At 46.7% G+C, this 17,586-nt stretch overlaps 1 protein-coding gene across 1 annotated transcript in view; it reads right to left on the bottom strand.

Annotated features, from left to right (window-relative positions):
• TRIM8 (tripartite motif containing 8) overlaps positions 1 to 17,586 on the bottom strand; it is a 104,396-nt gene that overhangs the window by 38,318 nt on the left and 48,492 nt on the right. Inside the window, exon 2 of the mRNA XM_086922695.1 lies at positions 14,612 to 14,707. Coding sequence (XP_086778821.1) covers positions 14,612 to 14,707 — 96 coding nt within the window. The remainder of the gene's footprint in view (positions 1 to 14,611; positions 14,708 to 17,586) is intronic.

Below are 17,586 nucleotides of genomic sequence, written 5' to 3'. Positions count from 1 at the left end.
GCAATCTTCATGGCGATGAAAGCTTTCAAGGTACACTTGTGCAACAAGGTCGTGTTGATCCGGACGGACAACATGACTGCCATGTACTACATACAGAAGCAGGGAGGAACACACTCTCCACAGTTGTCTCAACTGGCTCAGAGCATGTGGAAGTGGGCCATTCAAAGGAACATCTTCCTCATGGCGGAACACCTCCCGGGCAAGGACAACCAGATGGCGGATCTGCTCAGCAGACACAGCTACCAGATGCACGAGCGGGAGATACATCCATCAGTGCTCCAATCGTACTTCCAGCAGTGGGGTCATCCACAGATAGACCTGTTCGCCACAAGGGAAAACGCAAAATGCCAAAGCTTTGCAACGAGAGTTCCCACATCCACAGTCGCAGGGCAATGCGATATGGATGAAAAGGGAAGGCAAATTTGCGTACGCTTTTCCCCCAGCACCTTTGATACCGCTGGTGGCACGCAAACTACGGCAACACTCGATGACCCTCATCCTGGTTGCTCCAATGTGGGCATGCCAACCATGGTACACCACGTTTCTAGAACTATCCGTGGTACCGCATCAAAGGCTACGCCTCACACCCAGGCTTTTGACGCAGAGCCATGGTGACATTCAGCATCCAGATCCGCAACAGCTCAACCTGGCGATCTGGCTTCTAAAGTCCTAGAATTTGGCTACCTCAACTTGCCGCCAGAATGTATGAATATCATCAAGGAGGCAAGACGGCCCACAACCAGAGCATGCTATGCGGCTAAATGGAAAAGGTTTGTCATATATTGCACCAACAATGACATTAACCCACTGGATGCATCTATTCAAAACATTCTGTTATTTGTTGCATTTATACAGATGTAATCTAGCGTACAGTTCCATTCGTATACATTTATCCACCATAGCAGCCTATCTTCAGAACAGGCAGCACCTCTTATTATTCAGAGTGCCTGCCATTAAAGCTTTTCTGGAAGGACTTAAAAGAGTGATCCCTCCCAGACACCCACCGTCACCAGTCTGGAACCTGAATGTGGTCCTCACCAGATTGATGGGACCACCTTTTGAACCTCTACACTCGTGAGATTCAATTTCTGACCTGGAAAGTTGCTTTCCTAGTAGCCATTACCTCACTAAGGAGAGTTAGTGAACTCCAGGCACTAACCATTCAAGAGCCATTCATACAGGTCCACGCAAATAGGGTTGTATTACGCACCAACCATACATTTATGCCCAAGGTGATTTCGCAGTTCCACATGAACCAGACCATAGAACTGCAAGTTTTCTTTCCTAATCCAGAAAATGTCGCGGAGAGATCCCTACCCACGTTCGATGTCAAAAGGGCTCTAATGTACTATATAGACAGAACAAAGGATTTCAGAAAACAGCTTTTTGTTGCCTTTTCTCCACAACACAAAGGCAACCCATTTCCAAAGCAGGGATAGCCCGGTGGATCGTTAAGTGTATACAGATTTGCTATGCTAAGCCTAAACGCACACTAACTATTCCACCACGAGCACACTCCACACGTACGTTAGGAGCGTCCATGGCTTTCCTGGGGAATATTCCTTTAGAAGAGATATGCAAGGCAGCCACTTGGTCCACCACACATAGATTTACGAAACACTACTGCCTAGATGTGCATTCTAAACAGCAGGCAGCTGTAGGACAGGCTGTTCTCAAAACTCTTTTTAGGTCTCCTGGCGTTTAACAGCGCGTCAGCGCTGTGTCCGCCAGGAGATCTTTTGTCAGCGACTCAGTCCCAGGAGACAGTCCTGGCCACGCGCATCCTTCCAGGCGATTTGTAACTGGAACGCGCGCTGTGGCCAGGCGCTGTCTCCTGGGAAGCGCAAGCACCACACACGCATGCGCATACACACACACACGCGCCCACGCACGCACATACATACATACAGAGACACCACCCCTGACTCATACACACACGCGCGCACACACACGTGCAGACACCACCCCTGACTCACACACACGCGCGCACACACACAAGTGCACCGAGGCCCCCCCTCCCCCTCCCCCGCCGTCACACACATACGTACACACACACACACACGAGCATACACACACACAAGTGCACCAATCGCGCTCCAGAACTTACCTTACCTCAGCATGCGGCGCCCAACCTCCTGCTGGCGCGGCCCCGGGGCTCTACACCGCTCACAGGAGCCCCGGGCCGCGAGACGCTACGACTCCGCCTGCCTCCTCTTCCGGTGTGAACGTGGCCCCGCCCCCGTCACAGGCGACCGTGCCTGACTTCCGGGGCGGCCGCGAGTTCAAAGCTGCGCTGCTGATGTCCGGTCCCAGGGGCCTGTAGCAGGTTATACTTCAGTGTAAACACATATACATAATGTGAAAAGCAAAACTACAATTGTGTCGGTATGCAGTGCAAGGCCACGACGTGACTGGCGCGCGCCTGTCCTCAAGCAGGACACACAGATTCTTCCATCACCCACGCTGTATTACACCACACACTCTAACAACCACGCACGACAAACACTGCCCGGCCGTACTCAAACTGTTGTACAATTACAACCCCATGCAGGCGAATAACCAGACCGGAAGACCACTCAAATCTAAAACTGGGAAGGCAAGCGGGTTATCCATGCAGGACCACACATCCCAGAATGCACGAATCATGATTCACACCTGAACAAGCCGCTCATTTTGTGAGCTCTGTGATAATTGCACTGTGCAGTTTCCGTATTCAACGTCTGTAGAGCACTTCTGTTTGCGGCGCCCGGAAAATACAGAAGTGTACATACCTGGAAAGGCGCGTCCTGTGTCCCGTGGTGGGAACGGGTGCTACATTGGACCCCCAGTGACGTCTCCTCTCTCAGCCGGGAAGGAGAGAGCCTCTCTCATTCGCCGGTCGCCGCCAGTGTTTCTGTGTTCGGAGTTTGAGGTCGAGCCTCGTTGCCTGGTTTCCCGGCCGTCCCAGGCTTTGAAATGCTGCTTTTTTGTCTGACACTCACGAAGTTCAAGCGGGGCTATTTTCTATTCGTTTGTTTGTGATTTCTGCTGGTAAAACCACTAGCGATGACCCCTAAGAGCTCTGAGTGTCGGCGCGTGCATATTTTAAGATAATTCAATGATTTTTCTGCTTAAGTACAACTCCACCAGAGGGGCACAGTGAACGTGACGAATACGTAGAAACATGCACACAGACGTTCTGGTGCCAGAGGTCCAAGGGGGCAGATTTGGGGACACACACTCCATCTCACAGGGCATATTGAACACCTCTCTTTAATGTACTACACTTGGACTATAACCAGGATCTCCATGGTCGGGTGGCAGTTGGATCCCTGGGAAATCAGAGACTGGAACAGTAAACAACATCTCTGACAAGCGACAGATCAATCTCTTACAGAAAAGGTGCAGTGGGTGAGTGCAGAGTGGTGGGTGAGTGCAGAGTGGTGGGTGAGTGCAGAGTGGTGGGTGAGTGCAGAGTGGTGGGTGAGTGCAGAGTGGTGGGTGAGTGCAGAGTGGTGGGTGAGTGCAGAGTGGTGGGTGAGTGCAGAGTGGTGGGTGAGGGCAGAGTGGTGGTGAGGGCAGAGTGGTGGTGAGGGCAGAGTGGTGGTGAGGGCAGAGTGGTGGTGAGGGCAGAGTGGTGGTGAGGGCAGAGTGGTGGTGAGGGCAGAGTGGTGGTGAGGGCAGAGTGGTGGTGAGGGCAGAGTGGTGGTGAGTGCAGAGTGGTGGTGAGTGCAGAGTGGTGGTGATGGTGGTGAGTGCAGAGTGGTGGGTGAGTGCAGAGTGGTGGGTGAGTGCAGAGTGGGTGGTGAGGGCAGAGTGGTGGTGAGGGCAGAGTGGTGGTGAGGGCAGAGTGGTGGTGAGGGCAGAGTGGTGGTGAGGGCAGAGTGGTGGTGAGGGCAGAGTGGTGGTGAGGGCAGAGTGGTGGTGAGGGCAGAGTGGTGGTGAGGGCAGAGTGGTGGTGAGGGCAGAGTGGTGGTGATGGTGGTGAGTGCAGAGTGGTGGTGAGTGCAGAGTGGTGGGTGAGGGCAGAGTGGTGGTGAGGGCAGAGTGGTGGTGAGGGCAGAGTGGTGGTGAGGGCAGAGTGGTGGTGAGGGCAGAGTGGTGGTGAGGGCAGAGTGGTGGTGAGGGCAGAGTGGTGGTGAGGGCAGAGTGGTGGTGATGGTGGTGAGTGCAGAGTGGTGGTGAGTGCAGAGTGGTGGTGAGTGCAGAGTGGTGAGGGCAGAGTTTTATTTTTGAGTGTGGCTCAATGGTTAGAGCGGCAGACCCTGATGCAGAGGTCTAGCCCGGGACCAGGGTTCAATTCCCCGCCTCGGCGGGTCTTGGGCTCAAAATTCCACGGGCCTGATAATTCTCGCCTCGGTGCCTATTCTAATCATAGAGTCCCACTCTGCAACTCTGGGCAATAGCTTGCTTAATCTCCACAACGGCCCCCACAACGCTAAGGATGCCTGGCCTTCACCCTGGGAGTGCCCAGGAGTGGACGCCTCACAGGGAAAGCCAGGACGGGTTCCACAGCGGTATTCGTACAAGTGCCTTGAGACCCTTGCGGGTGAGTAGTGCGCTATACAAGTATCAATTTACATTTAAAGAAAAAAAATGTCATGAGCAATGCCAATAGCTCTACCTTTAATGATGCCGAGACCATTGCATTGCAAATGCTTGTGTTGCTGACTATGCTTCCCGGGAGACAGCACAGGCCGCGCGCAAAGGCGATCGGCGTAGGCCACACGCGCGCGAACACGCTCAGCTGCCGTCTCCTGGGAAGCTCCAACACCCTACATGCATGCGCATACGCAGAGACACACACACACACACGAGCGCCCATGCACGCATGCACCCCCACATAAAGAGAACTGACCCCTGCTGTCGCATACACACACACACACACGTGCACCAAGCGCCCCCCCCCACTTACCGCTACTCCGGTCTTCAGCTGCCACCGCGGGGCTCTCTCTAGGGCATGGGCTTCTCTCCGTGGGCGGGGCTTCTCTCCGTGGGCGCGGCTTCTCTCCGTGGGCGCGTGCGCCCGCGGTTCGATCCCCGGCCGCTCCTCCTCACACGTGGGTGTCCTCCCTGACGGTTGCATGCGTCAGCACCCGCGTAGCTAGGGGGGGGCGAGGGCGTGGTGAGGTGCCCTCGGGGGAGGAGGAGGCCGTTTTGGGTTTGCGGACAGTCGCAGAATCGAAAGCAGACTTTCAGTGAGTGTTTTTTTCATTTATTTTTTAAATCGATTGTTATGACTATGCTTTTGTCCCTGCCTGTTCAGCTTCATTACAATAGCGATTGCGAAAGCTATAAATTTCAGTGCTGCTTTTTCTTGCAGCATTTACCATCTTTATACAACAATTCAGAGTTTGATAACAAATTAATGTAACACATTGTAATATACAATGCCAATAGCTCAAACTTTAAAGCTGGGAGACCTATTGCATTGTAAATGCTTGTTTAGATTGCTGCAGCTGGCACAGGACTGCTATGTAATCTATGCACAGATATGAATTCAGCAGCCCACATGCCTCGAACCGAATATGCTACTCAGTATGCAAATGTCAACTTATGTCTTCTTACAAAATGCAGCCTACTTTAGAATATGGAAGTTGGTATTTACTTTTCAGTCTCAGGCTGCAAAATTTGAGATTTTTTTTAAGTGAACTGTCTGACAATCGCGCTGTACAAAGAGTGAAATGAAAGGCTGTAGGATGTCTTTTTTCCTAACAACATTTTAAAATGTTTAATTTGGCATTTTACTTTTTTTATTTACATACAGTATTTATCGGTTTTGATTTTATTCACTAAGCAGTCACCCGGAGTAGGCTTCGCGGACCCCTGGGGTCCCCAGACCACATGTTAGGAACCACTGCACTATATAGTTTTATCAATAAAACTGCATGTTAGGACAGTTTGAGGCTATTTAAATGGAAAATGTGCTATTAGTAAATGACAGCTCGATCACATAATGCTTTAGAAAATACTTATTACTAGTGAGTTTTTAATCGCGCAGGAGTTTTTTTGTACAGCAAAAATGCTGAACTCTAATATTTGAAGGCGCTCTCCGATGTGAATAGTGAAAAAAAAGGCAGCACTGCTAAAAAAAATGTCCCTAGGATCACACAATTTGAGACCAGTTTACGGGTAAAGTGCATTACAGTTAAGTCTAGTAGATTATTCAAGTCACTAGACCTGCAGGTCTGGTAAAATGTTAAGAATTTTGAGGCCTGACGTCCCTAGTAATCAACTATAGTGTCACCAGAAAATTCTAACGAATAGTGCGCTTACATTTTGTACTCAAGACAAACAAAAGTGGCTACGTCCTCAACGCCATCTTGAAACAGGAGCTCTTGGGTAATTTTACAGTAAGGCAAAGAAAGTGTTGCAAAAGGAGGCGGATGGGCTGTGAGAAAAGGGTTAGGACTGGGTGGCAGAATTACTCCAATCACAGGCTAGTGCATCTTTCATAGAAATGGGAACACTCCACCTGAATAATGCAGCTCTGCTTGAAGAAATCACTCTTTACTCCCGAGAGGCGCAAGGACCGCAAATCCTACTGGCACTCAGTGACTGGAATTGCTCTTCAATGAACAAGTGGTTTGCCTCCTATTTACTTCAGGAAAACAAAAAGCAGGACGCCTGACTCAAAGAGGGGATAGCTTACTAAAGAAGACTAGATCTTGTAGGGACCTGGGTGGAGAAAGACCTGGGACCCAGAAGCCTGCCCCAAGGAGAATAGGGGATGCAGGACTAACGAGAAGAAGTTTTCCCAGCAGTTGGAGACTAGGTCCAAAGGTAAAACCTTTGACCAGAGCAACCTGCTTGGTGTACCCGACCTTCACTCCATCGCGGCCAGCCTGAAATCCCGGTCCACCAGAAACTGTTGTCTTTCCATCATGCTAGACTTTTTCTATGTGCTTTTGGCCTTCAAATCTTTAAAAAGTATTATCATCAGTTTCGTTAAACTATCCGAATGATCTTTGGGTCTTGGTTCTCATTAAATGTTGGTGTGTTCTAAACTAATGTGTAATTTTGTGTTCATTACTTTAAAAATTGTTGGTACTGCTTGAACTTAGCACACACACAACTCGGGGGTACGCCTGCTGCTTGTCCCACAGTTACCAGCAGCAGGCGTACCCCCGAGTTGTGTGTGTGCTAAGTTCAGGCATTACCAACCATTTTTAAAGTAATGAACACAAAATTACACATTAATTTAGAACACCCCCCCCGTACCCCTAGAGGCACTGGCTAGCATGTGAATGATGCAGAGGTCTAAAAGAAGATCTCTTAACCCAACTGAGACGGTGTGGGGTCTCTAAATGTGCTACTAAGGGGTAAATTCCACAATCGTTATTGGTTTTAAACTATTCTCCAAGTATTATGAATACATACTCGACCTCCCCAAGGTATCATTGTAGAACAGCATTAAATAAAGATTTCTGGTAAGACTCGATGAGATTGACGAATGGAATGCAAGGTGTAAGAAGTTAGGTCTTAACATTGGAAATACTTAGTTATTTTTTATTTTATTTTAGATAAATTTGGGGCTATAGAATAGAATCACGCTGTTTAAAGGAAGGACCAACGAAATTGCATAAGACTACGATCTTGGTAAGATAAGGAGCTAGGATATTTGATAGAGCACTCATTTCAATTTGGCTTTCTAAGTTGGTCAGCAAAGATATACATAGTTACACCCGATGCAAATTTAGAATCATGTTTTGTTTATATAGGGACTAAAGGAGAGTGACATTATATAGGAAGATTTTGGATTCTTTTGATATGAAGATTTCATGATCAAATATCGGAGATTTATCAAAGGTGAGCCTTTTCTAGTACTCCGCCCTGGGGTTGGTCTTCAATGGTTTACAATACCGATGAGGGAGAAGGAGGAGCGGGCTGTATGCTATTTTAGCAAATGATGAAAGTACTCCATGTCGGAAGGAGTTTTCGCAATAAATATTGTGATTTGTATATAGTGATGATACATTGCAGCTTAAATTATATGTCAACATTTGTTTTTCAACTGTCTCGATTGGATAGGGTGGTGTCTATTGACAATCAATGTACATATGAAGAGTGTTTTGGGGGGAAAATGGAAGGTGAATGTATTCAGCTTCATTATGTGTTTATATATAATTTTTTTCTTTTTTTTGTTCACAGCCCTGATGATGTCCCTGAATGGGACGAAACACGTCGGCTGTTAACTTGACTGTGAATTTGTCAAGGCTGTTAACTGGACTGTGAATTTGTCAAAGACTGGTATTTTGACTTTGAATTGGTCAAAAATTGTTTATATTGTTTTTCAAATTCATGATTGTATTTTATAAAAGCGGATTGGATTGGACAAACTGGTTAAAATAAAAGAGACAACAATAATCAAGTTGTGAATTAGTTTAGTTCAACTGGTGCAAAAACCATAGACATTTGCCAAATAAGAGTAGGCAAGGTATACAGTAATATCTCAGACTTCACGTACTCCATTCAAAATTTAGTTTCCTGTGTCTAAAATAAGATCCCTGGGACATTCTAGACAACCATAGCCTGTTGTCTAGCGAGGACATCCAAACAATAGTGTCTGGTAAATGTGAGTTGGGTTGACCATGTGGCTGACTCTCATATGTTTACTAGGGGACTATTCCCTAGGAAGGCACAGTCGCAGCCTTCTTACGAGGAGTGCGCCGTGTGTGTAACAGAGAGAGCTTGCTTGGCTTTGCAATAATCTGTTTTAATGCACTTACACATTTAGCAATCTTTGCTTTTGGATATAAGCCGACACTTGTGAAGTTTAGTGAAGGACAGAAAGAATTGGTCCGATCTATGGAAAGGCTTAACCCGTTCAAGGAAATAAATGAAAACATGTAGACCGTCTGCAGTGTGTAGTGCTCTCTCTGCTACAAAGTCTGGTTGGGGAAAGAAGACTAGAAGTTTTGGTCTGTTTAAGGTGGAATGGGGTAATCATATTAGGCAGGAACTTGGGGTTGGTTCTGAGAAGTACCCTGTCCCTATGCACTTGGATGAAGGGTTCCTGTAATGAGAGTGCTTGCTATTCGCCAATGCATCTGAGAGAGGCAACTGTCACTAGAAAGGCACTTTTCAGGAGAGGTACTGGAGAGACTCAAAAAAGGCTCCCCAAGAGTCGGATGCAGACTAAATTGAAGTTCCATACTGGAGAAGGGAAATTACCATTTTGAGATCCTCCATAAATGCTTTAACCAGTGTTAGGTGTAAGAGGGAGGGAGGGAAGGAGGTTCTCTAGTCTGCATATAATCTGCAACAACTCGTAAGCGGAGGCGTATGGAAGTGTAAGCTGGGCCGGACTTCTGGAGATGGAATAAAAGCATATGATATCCTGGATAGCACGTTTTAAGGGGTCCAGGTGCCTAGGAATACAGTAGCAAAAAAAAAAAAAAATCTTCCACTTGGCTGCGTAACAGGCTTGTGTAGTTGGTCAACCGGCCTTGTGCAAAATGACTATACTTTGAGAGATATAGGTTAGTGAATTAAAGTACCTCAGTTGCCAGATACCTAGGCTGAGTTGCTCGGGTCTGGATGCCATATCTGGGCTTGGCTCTGGTGAGACGTCTGGCCTATTATGGAGCTTCTCATGGGGACTGATGGACATTGAGGCGTGCCGAGTACCAGGGCTTGTTGGAACGGGGTAGGGGGCTACGAATATGCGAGACAGACATACGCCTCAACTCCACCACTACAAAAGGATGTAGAGAGGCAGGAAAGCGTTAGAAAATGTTATCCCGGACTAATTCATAGAGCACTGCCAAGGGGTGTGAGTATCTGGTGGTGGGGGGGGGGGGCAAAGAGGTCTATAAAGAGGTCCATTTCATAGTTGCCCCAGTGATGGAAGTAACTTGTAGGTGGATATCACACATGGACTTGTTTGTGTGCCCTGCTGAGCAAGTTGGCATGGCCACTGTCCACTCCCAGAAGGTACTTCACCCTCAGGGGACTACGGTGGAGAAGTGCGCAGTGCCAAATGTTCTGAGCTAGCAAAGAGAGGGACAGAGAATGTGTGCCGCTTGGTTTCGTAGATCATACATGGTTGTCATGCTGTCCATCTCGACTAGTATGACTTTGCCCCTAATGAGAGGAAGGCAGGCTTTGAGGGTAAGTTGGATTGCTACCAACTCAAGGTAGTTGATGTGATACCCCGTTGATGTAGGTCACACGCGTATTGTACTGTATTGAGATTGAGATTTGCTCCCTGGCCATCTTGAAAGGGTCCAAGGTAATGGTGACTTGAGAGAAAGGGTTTAGAAAAGGCCTGCCCTGCAACAGATTGTTGCTTTTACATCACTGGGGTGAGCGGTGTATGCTGGCCTTTACCAACACTGGATGGTCGAATAAACTGCCCGCTTGTGACCAGTGTGCGGAAAAGGGACAGTTGCCATCATGCCAAGGTGGTGCATAACAGTTCTGAGTGCAAGGTAATGGCATGGCCGAAGGAAAGGCAGTAGCTATTGTAAAGCAGACACTCTGTGGCAGCTGAGATTGAAGGTGCCAGAGTTTTGTGTTGACCCCAGGAGGCGTTTTATCTGCAGGGGTAACAAATGGCACTTGCTGGCATGGACAGTGAACCACGAGTTGTGGAGGAGGGAAACAATGTCCTGGATTATGCAAGGCACCATGCCTTGCTTCAGATCTTGACGAGACAATCATCCAAGTAGGGAAAGAAGAGGATGCCCCCTCCTTAAATGTACAGGGACCACTGCCAGGCATTTGGTGAAGACCCTTGGTGCTGTGGTGAAGCCAAATGGGAACAATTTGAACAATGAGGGCCACTTATCAGACAACTCAGGTAGTGTTGATAGTCTTGATGGATTGGAATGTTGAAGTAGGTGTCCTTGAGATTTAATGCCATCATGAAATCGCGCTGCTGCAGCAGAGGGATACCATCCTTTATGGTTAACATGCGCAAGTGTTTCGGACAGGATGCACCGGTTTAGGGGCCGGAGGGTGCCATCCTTTGGAATTAGGAAGTAGAGTAACGCCCTTTGCCTCGTTGATGGGAGGGCACTGGTTCTATAGCCTGTTGAAGTAATGTTTGGACCTCTTCTTCCAGGTGTGGAGATGCTCTCTTCTCAGGCTGTGATTGCTGGGTGAAATGTTGGGAGAGGGTGCATGATATTCTAGGAAGGCACCGTGGCAAACCACTGCTAAGCCCCACACCAACAGGTGTTCCATGATCGGGGCAGTGGAGGAAGTCAATATTTGGTGGCAGAGGACCCTTTGCCAGAGCCACCTTTTCTCCTGCCTCTGGTGTTATTGCCTCTGGTTTTATTGCCTCTATAGGCACCCCTGCTGTAGCACCATGATGTGTACTGCTGGTAAGCCAGCTGCTGCTGTCTGTGATAGGAAGAGGTAGGCTTGGGAAAGGGCGGCTTTGGAACTGGCCAAATATTTGTGCCTCCAAAAGGAGCCTCTAGGGGTGGACTTTGGAGCCTACCCACAACCTTGGCAGTGTTAGTCTTTAATTTTCTTTAGCATTTGATCAACTTGGGGCTAAAAAGATGCTCCCCATCAAAGGGCAGGTTGAGCACATGCTGCTGAACTTCGGGCTTAAAGCCCAAAATGCAGAGCCAGGCGAGGTGCCAGATCAAGACCGTGGTATTGACACTTTGAGCAGCGGTCTCTGCAGCATCCAAGGTGCACCAGATGGTGGCATTTGAAATGGTTCTGCTCTCTGCCACCCACTCTTCCCTTCCTCTCCTTAAACTAGTCAGGCAGGACTTTTAGAACATCACTCATCGCATCCCAGTGTGCTCTGTGGTACTGGGAATGTAGGCCAATGGATTTGGGGATTCTTCCACGGGCGGAAGCTCTGACCACCACCCTTTTCCCTGTGGCATTGAGTGTTTTTTTTACTCTTTATCAGGCGGTGGAAACGTGAGAGATAGCGTGCTTTGGCACAGTGTAGACCATCAGATAATCTGGAACAGCCTGAGCTCTGATGCATAGGAGTCATTGGGGAAGGTTTATATTTCTTATCTACCCTAGGTGTGACAACCCTGGCCGGGATTCATTCTTTGAATTCATCTGCAGAAGGCTTCAGCATCTCCTTGAGCATGGCCAGAAACTGCACTGTCAGCACAAATTTAAATAAGGTTTCCACAAGGAAATGGTTGTCCTCTTAGAGAACTAGCATATCTACGTTGTAGAAAGCTGCAGTCTTCTGGATTACTTCATATGCGATTGTGTTATCTGAAGGTAACAACCTAGCTGGGTAATGAGCCAAGTCTGGATACCCTGGCAAACCTACATCATAGTCATCCTCCAGTTATCAATGTGCACCGGGTCAAATGGGGTCATCTGGGTGAGGGAGTTGGCCCTGTACAGGAGTAGTGAGTGGAATCCTGCGGTTAATATGTCAGTGATTAAGTATGGGTTGGTGACTGAGGAGCAGGTGGAGGAGGACAACAATGAATTGGGATAGTGCCCTGTCCTTGCTTTTCTTTAGTTTGGGCACCAGGGGAGGGTTCCAAGGCAAGTTCCTCATTAAAAAGGTAGGTTTTTGCTTACAAGGCAAAATATCTTCCGGCGGTCTCATGGAGATCTTGCTGGTGTACGGATGAATAAAGACGTTTTGTCTTGCATCCAATTATTCCTGAAGCCGCTGGAGTATAGGTTTTTCTGAATCATCAGTGATGTGCACCAAAAAAGTCTTCGATTCGGTTGCTTGGATGGAGATGCTGGTCTCTGAAATAATGCAAGTAGACTGGGTTGAATGTTTGATTTGCTCTGCATTCCGTCCATCATCTGTGTCTTTTGGTCTCTGATTACATTTTTGGTAGATGCCACCCGGTGCAGAGAGCAATAGGGCCCCAGAGGGCTGTGTCTTTGTCAAATGGATTGATGTTGACCCCATCAAGGGCAGTGCTCTGTCTCGACTCTAGGACTTTTGAGAAGCCTGGTATGGTGTGCTCTTTAGCCATATTTGAGCTCTGCACAGAGGCAATACTTTGAAGTCCCGAAGGCGTAGAGTCATTTCTAAAATGGTTTGTTCCATTACCTATGTACATTACCAACTGAAAAAGATGTTAAGCATAGAGTAGGGTCACAAGGCCTTGCAGAGTCGAACCGGGTCAGTCTTCTGAAGACAATTGTTGGAAACAAAGCCAAAAGTTGCTTTCCATATATCTGAGTCAATACACTGGCTGGTCCCAAATGTAAACGAGGAAAAATGTTGAACATGGAGCTCCTACCCTGCATGCTCAGGCCCAATAGTGTAAAAAATCGTCTAACATGGAGTCGGTACCCATACACATTGCCAAGTAAGGGAGGAGTCACTATATGCCTTGTGACTTGAAAGAGGTCTGCCAAGAAAACCAACTTGCAAGTGTCCGTGTATTCAGAGCATATGTATCTACAGCAACACGCTACAAACATATTATACACACACACACACACACACACCAAGGAAACCAAGCAGTGGTAAGGCATTAGATGGATCCAGACATTATCATACCTACCCTGACAGGCACTCAAGGAAGGATAACAACCCTCATCAACTGGGTGGGAACTTGGCCCGCTGACACAAATGCTGTTGCAATAACTGGAAATTGTTATCCCGTATGATTTCACCACAGTTTGGTCGTACAAAGTCTCCAAGTTTTCACTCAAATGCAGATCAAAAATACTAAGACGCTATAGTCACCCTCCAGACTTCAATGACATTGGTTTCCATGAAATCTGATTTTAAGTCTTTGAAGCAGGAATGGAGAACTGCTCAACTGCCATCGACTTTTCAAGGAACCAATGGAATAAGTTTATTACAGAACAGCAAAACGATGACTTATCAATGGTATTCTGTCTTCATCGTTAGTGGGCCACACATGCAACATGTAGTTTGAAAGCTGCATCAGAAAAACTGGTTCTAGTAAAAATGTTCCATATTACAGAGAATGTGCTAGCATTACATACTTGCATTCTCCCAGTTACAGAGTTATTACTGCTCAAAAACAATTGTGTGCTCGCCTTTGCACTTACCGCAGAACAATTACCCATATTTAAGAAAATGCTCATTACATCCAGAATATAATGATAACATTTTTCTACATTTTAAACATCATTTTTGTTAAATCAGAACAATGTCTGAACTCAAAAGCTTTCAAGTATTACTGCACAGGAGTCATGGCCCGATGTACATGGAAAAACATTTTCTTTTAGCCAAGGATACATAAGAAACGAAAGGACACGATTCATATACCAGTGCTGCACAGAGCCAAGCCACTTGGTAGAACACTAAATAATGAGGTTATCTTGGCAGTCGAGGGCATATAAGCAGCAGTGGAAAGGGATAGGAGCAACGCCACCACTCTTCTTCTCCATCCCAGAATCCCTTGCAAACCAGAGAGCGGGTAGTCTATGGGCTGGACCCATATGGCAGATTAAGATCAACTAGCAGGAACCAGCCAACTGCATTTCGGGAATGTGGATCTACTTCATACTAAGCAAGCATTTTACAGTCAGAGAAAGCATATCTGGACATGTTTAGTCACAGGGAAGGAACTAGGGGGTTTTCTAACTCAGTGTCACTGAAAACTGTAGAACGCCAACAGTTCAGCCACCCTAAACAGTGTATGAAAAGAAAAGGAGGCCCAGTCTCCAGTAGACATGCCTTGCCTACCTCAACCATACGTTTGTCGGACTCCAGTTTGTACAACTGATCTTCTATGTCCTGCTCACGCTCTTCTAGTCGATCCTGCTGCTTAATTAGCATTTTCTGTAAGAAAACAGAAGCAAAAACGATTTGAAGAGAACATTCAATAGAAAAATATCAGTCATCATCAGAATACCCAACTCTCCACAGGATCAATTAGGTCACCGTTTCTGTTTATAAGCTCAACTAGTTGATACCAAGCTCAGGGTATTAGATCGAAGGATCAGACTGGCCTAAGACAAGATTATTGCATCAGGGAGACATGGTCACAGGATCCACCAAAGAATGTGCACAAGGAATGAAGTCTATAACAATTTATACAGTAACCCTAAATATTCCTTGCTTCATTGGCCATCAAAATGCAGTGATGAACAAAGCTGGGTCAGTTTTTTAAGTCACTATGTGTCCTGTCCAACACAAAGGCTTGACATCAAGATAAAAAAGAAATGGGAACGCCAACTGAAGTATGCAAGCCGCCATATCAAATAAGATGAAATGTGTGCACCGGCCATAAACAGTAGCAACTTTATTATAAGCATTACAAAACCTAAATAAGACGAGACTTGCAAATAGGCAAAACAAAGATAATACAGAGGCACATACACAGAGTAGGTTGATAACACAAGTATACAGGACAACACTTACATGACCTATGAAGAGCAATTTTCAAGGAAAGTGATAGCTGATGGATCTAAGTGGGTGGGTTTTTTAACATCCATATCCCTGTTCTACCTGGCATCGCCCACTTACCAAATGAACAAGCATTTGCAATGCAATAGGTCTCGTAGCATTAAAGTTTGAGCTATTGGCATTGTATATAACAATGTGTTTTATAAATTTGTTATGAAAGTCTGTATTGTTTTAGGAAGATTTTTTGGTAGCTGTTAGTTGTTGCTGAAGGTGGTGGAAGAAAGAGGCATGCGGTAGAATCAATACCAACCTATTTTGGCAGAACCAGAGAAAAACTGTCACTTTCTATCCTACACCTTCCCTGGACCTCCCCTTGCAATTCAGTAGCCCCAGCAAGGCACATACATTTTCTATTAACACATGCCCAGGGCTAACCCCGCTGCTCTCCAGCAACCTTTGAAAGGAAAGAGCAGATGGGCCCATACAATCTCACTCTTTCCCAACATACACCATATTGGCATGTAATACGGCTCCTCCTTTCCTGACTGCTCCACTTCATGATTCACAGGCATGACTTCACCACTCTATTTGTGAGCAACATGGAGGTGCTGCCCAGTCTCTGGGAAGAAAAAGGACCATAGAAAAGACTATCTGTTTCAAGGCACCCAGCTCCAGGTAAAGCTCAGACACATTTTATGAGGGATCTCCATCTACCTCAGTTGCCTCTCTGATTTGAGCCATATTTAGTACATGTTTTGTTTAGTATCCAACAAGTATTTTCATCCACTTCAGAGGACTTTGACACAAGAAGTTTGTATTATCAGCACCATAAATCCAGTTAGGAGAGCTACCTGATTCTCAAAATACATTATGCTGTATTTTAGCTAATGGAGTGTATGTGGCATTATGCCCAGAAATGTTGACTTTGGAACTGGGGAACTAGATTCAAGTCTTGGTGTCAGCTCAACATCCTGTGATTCTGGGCAAAAACAGCTTAATCTTCTTGTGCCAAAATAAATAAAAATGAATGTGATTTTGTGTAATGCAACTGGTGCTGATGCAAGTTCCTGCTATATGAATCTACAAAACAACAACTCCCTCCGAAAAAAATAAAAGAGTCCTGTTTCTGCTTATGAATCACTTCAAGCAATGTTCTCACATCCTAATAGACCATAAAATTATGGGGATTCATATTGTCCAAAAGCCTTCTCCGGTATCCCGGCCGATCCCTTCTCAGTTCTTACTCTTCTGCAGCGCACACACTAAGGCCCGATACACCCCCCCCCTTTCATGCCCCTGAAAATTCCCACCAGAGCAGTCGTATATCCCTGGTTTCACATTCATCCTAGATGACGTTCCATTTTGAATTCTCTTAACTCCGAAATAATCCGACGAACAAAGTGCACAGTGCACTTATATGCCTGGTGCTTTTGCAACAGCTCGAACGTTCAAATGGCATGACTCATGCACCGAAGGTGTCATCGCGCAATGTGCCCTCGAGTGCAGTTGGCATGTCCTGCTAATCAACACCGCCACCCCTCCATTGTCACCTCCAATGTCCCTGAAAGGATGCTCTCTTACTACACAAGCAGCTTCCCCCAGTGAGCTAGGGTCCCGGCACAGTACCTGTACGCTGGTTCCCTCTGTTCAAGCACTCCGTGCCCGCTTTTTCGCCGGCTAGACTTTTGCTAGCTCCTCCTGCCCAGTGAGAACACTCCCGGCTCATGCACCGCACACCCTCCACACGCACAAGCAGCAAGTCTCTCACCATTCTGCCGCAGCCCCCAGCAGCTGCTCCAGCTCGGAGAAGCGCCCACAAGGGGCGTCACTTCTGCGTGGCTCTGTCTCGCTGTACAGCCTTGCCAATTAGTATGGAAAAAAACTAGAGTGCAGGCCGGCGGCCATCTTTAAATTGTATTTATTTGTATTCAGTAAACGGAGAGTAGGTACACTGCAATGAAGGTATACGAATCTAATACTGAATAACGCAGTCTCAGCCTTAAAGATAATATTGCGAATTACCTTCTTGTTAAAACAGTTATACCTCTAGTTATAATGGTGGAATGATTACTCCAATTTAATTCGCTACAACAATACATTATTAAACTGTTTTTAGAATGGAAATTCACCTTTAGTTTAATTTAAATAGAGTAGACGCCAAAAACAGATAATAATGCTGCTTTTAGCATTTCGAAGACAGATATTATAGGTGTACGTTCCGCTAAAGATAGGAAGCGGTCTTTGAGTGCCGCCCAAAACGAAACCTGTCGTGGGGCGGGACTTCCGTCTTGGGAACCCCCCGCCCACGGAGT

Source organism: Lissotriton vulgaris, chromosome 5 (assembly GCF_964263255.1).
Source record: "Lissotriton vulgaris chromosome 5, aLisVul1.2, whole genome shotgun sequence".
NCBI classification, from domain to species: Eukaryota; Metazoa; Chordata; class Amphibia; order Caudata; family Salamandridae; genus Lissotriton; species Lissotriton vulgaris.
Note: the sequence above shows the minus strand (reverse complement) of the source record. Positions and strands in the feature narration are given on the sequence as shown.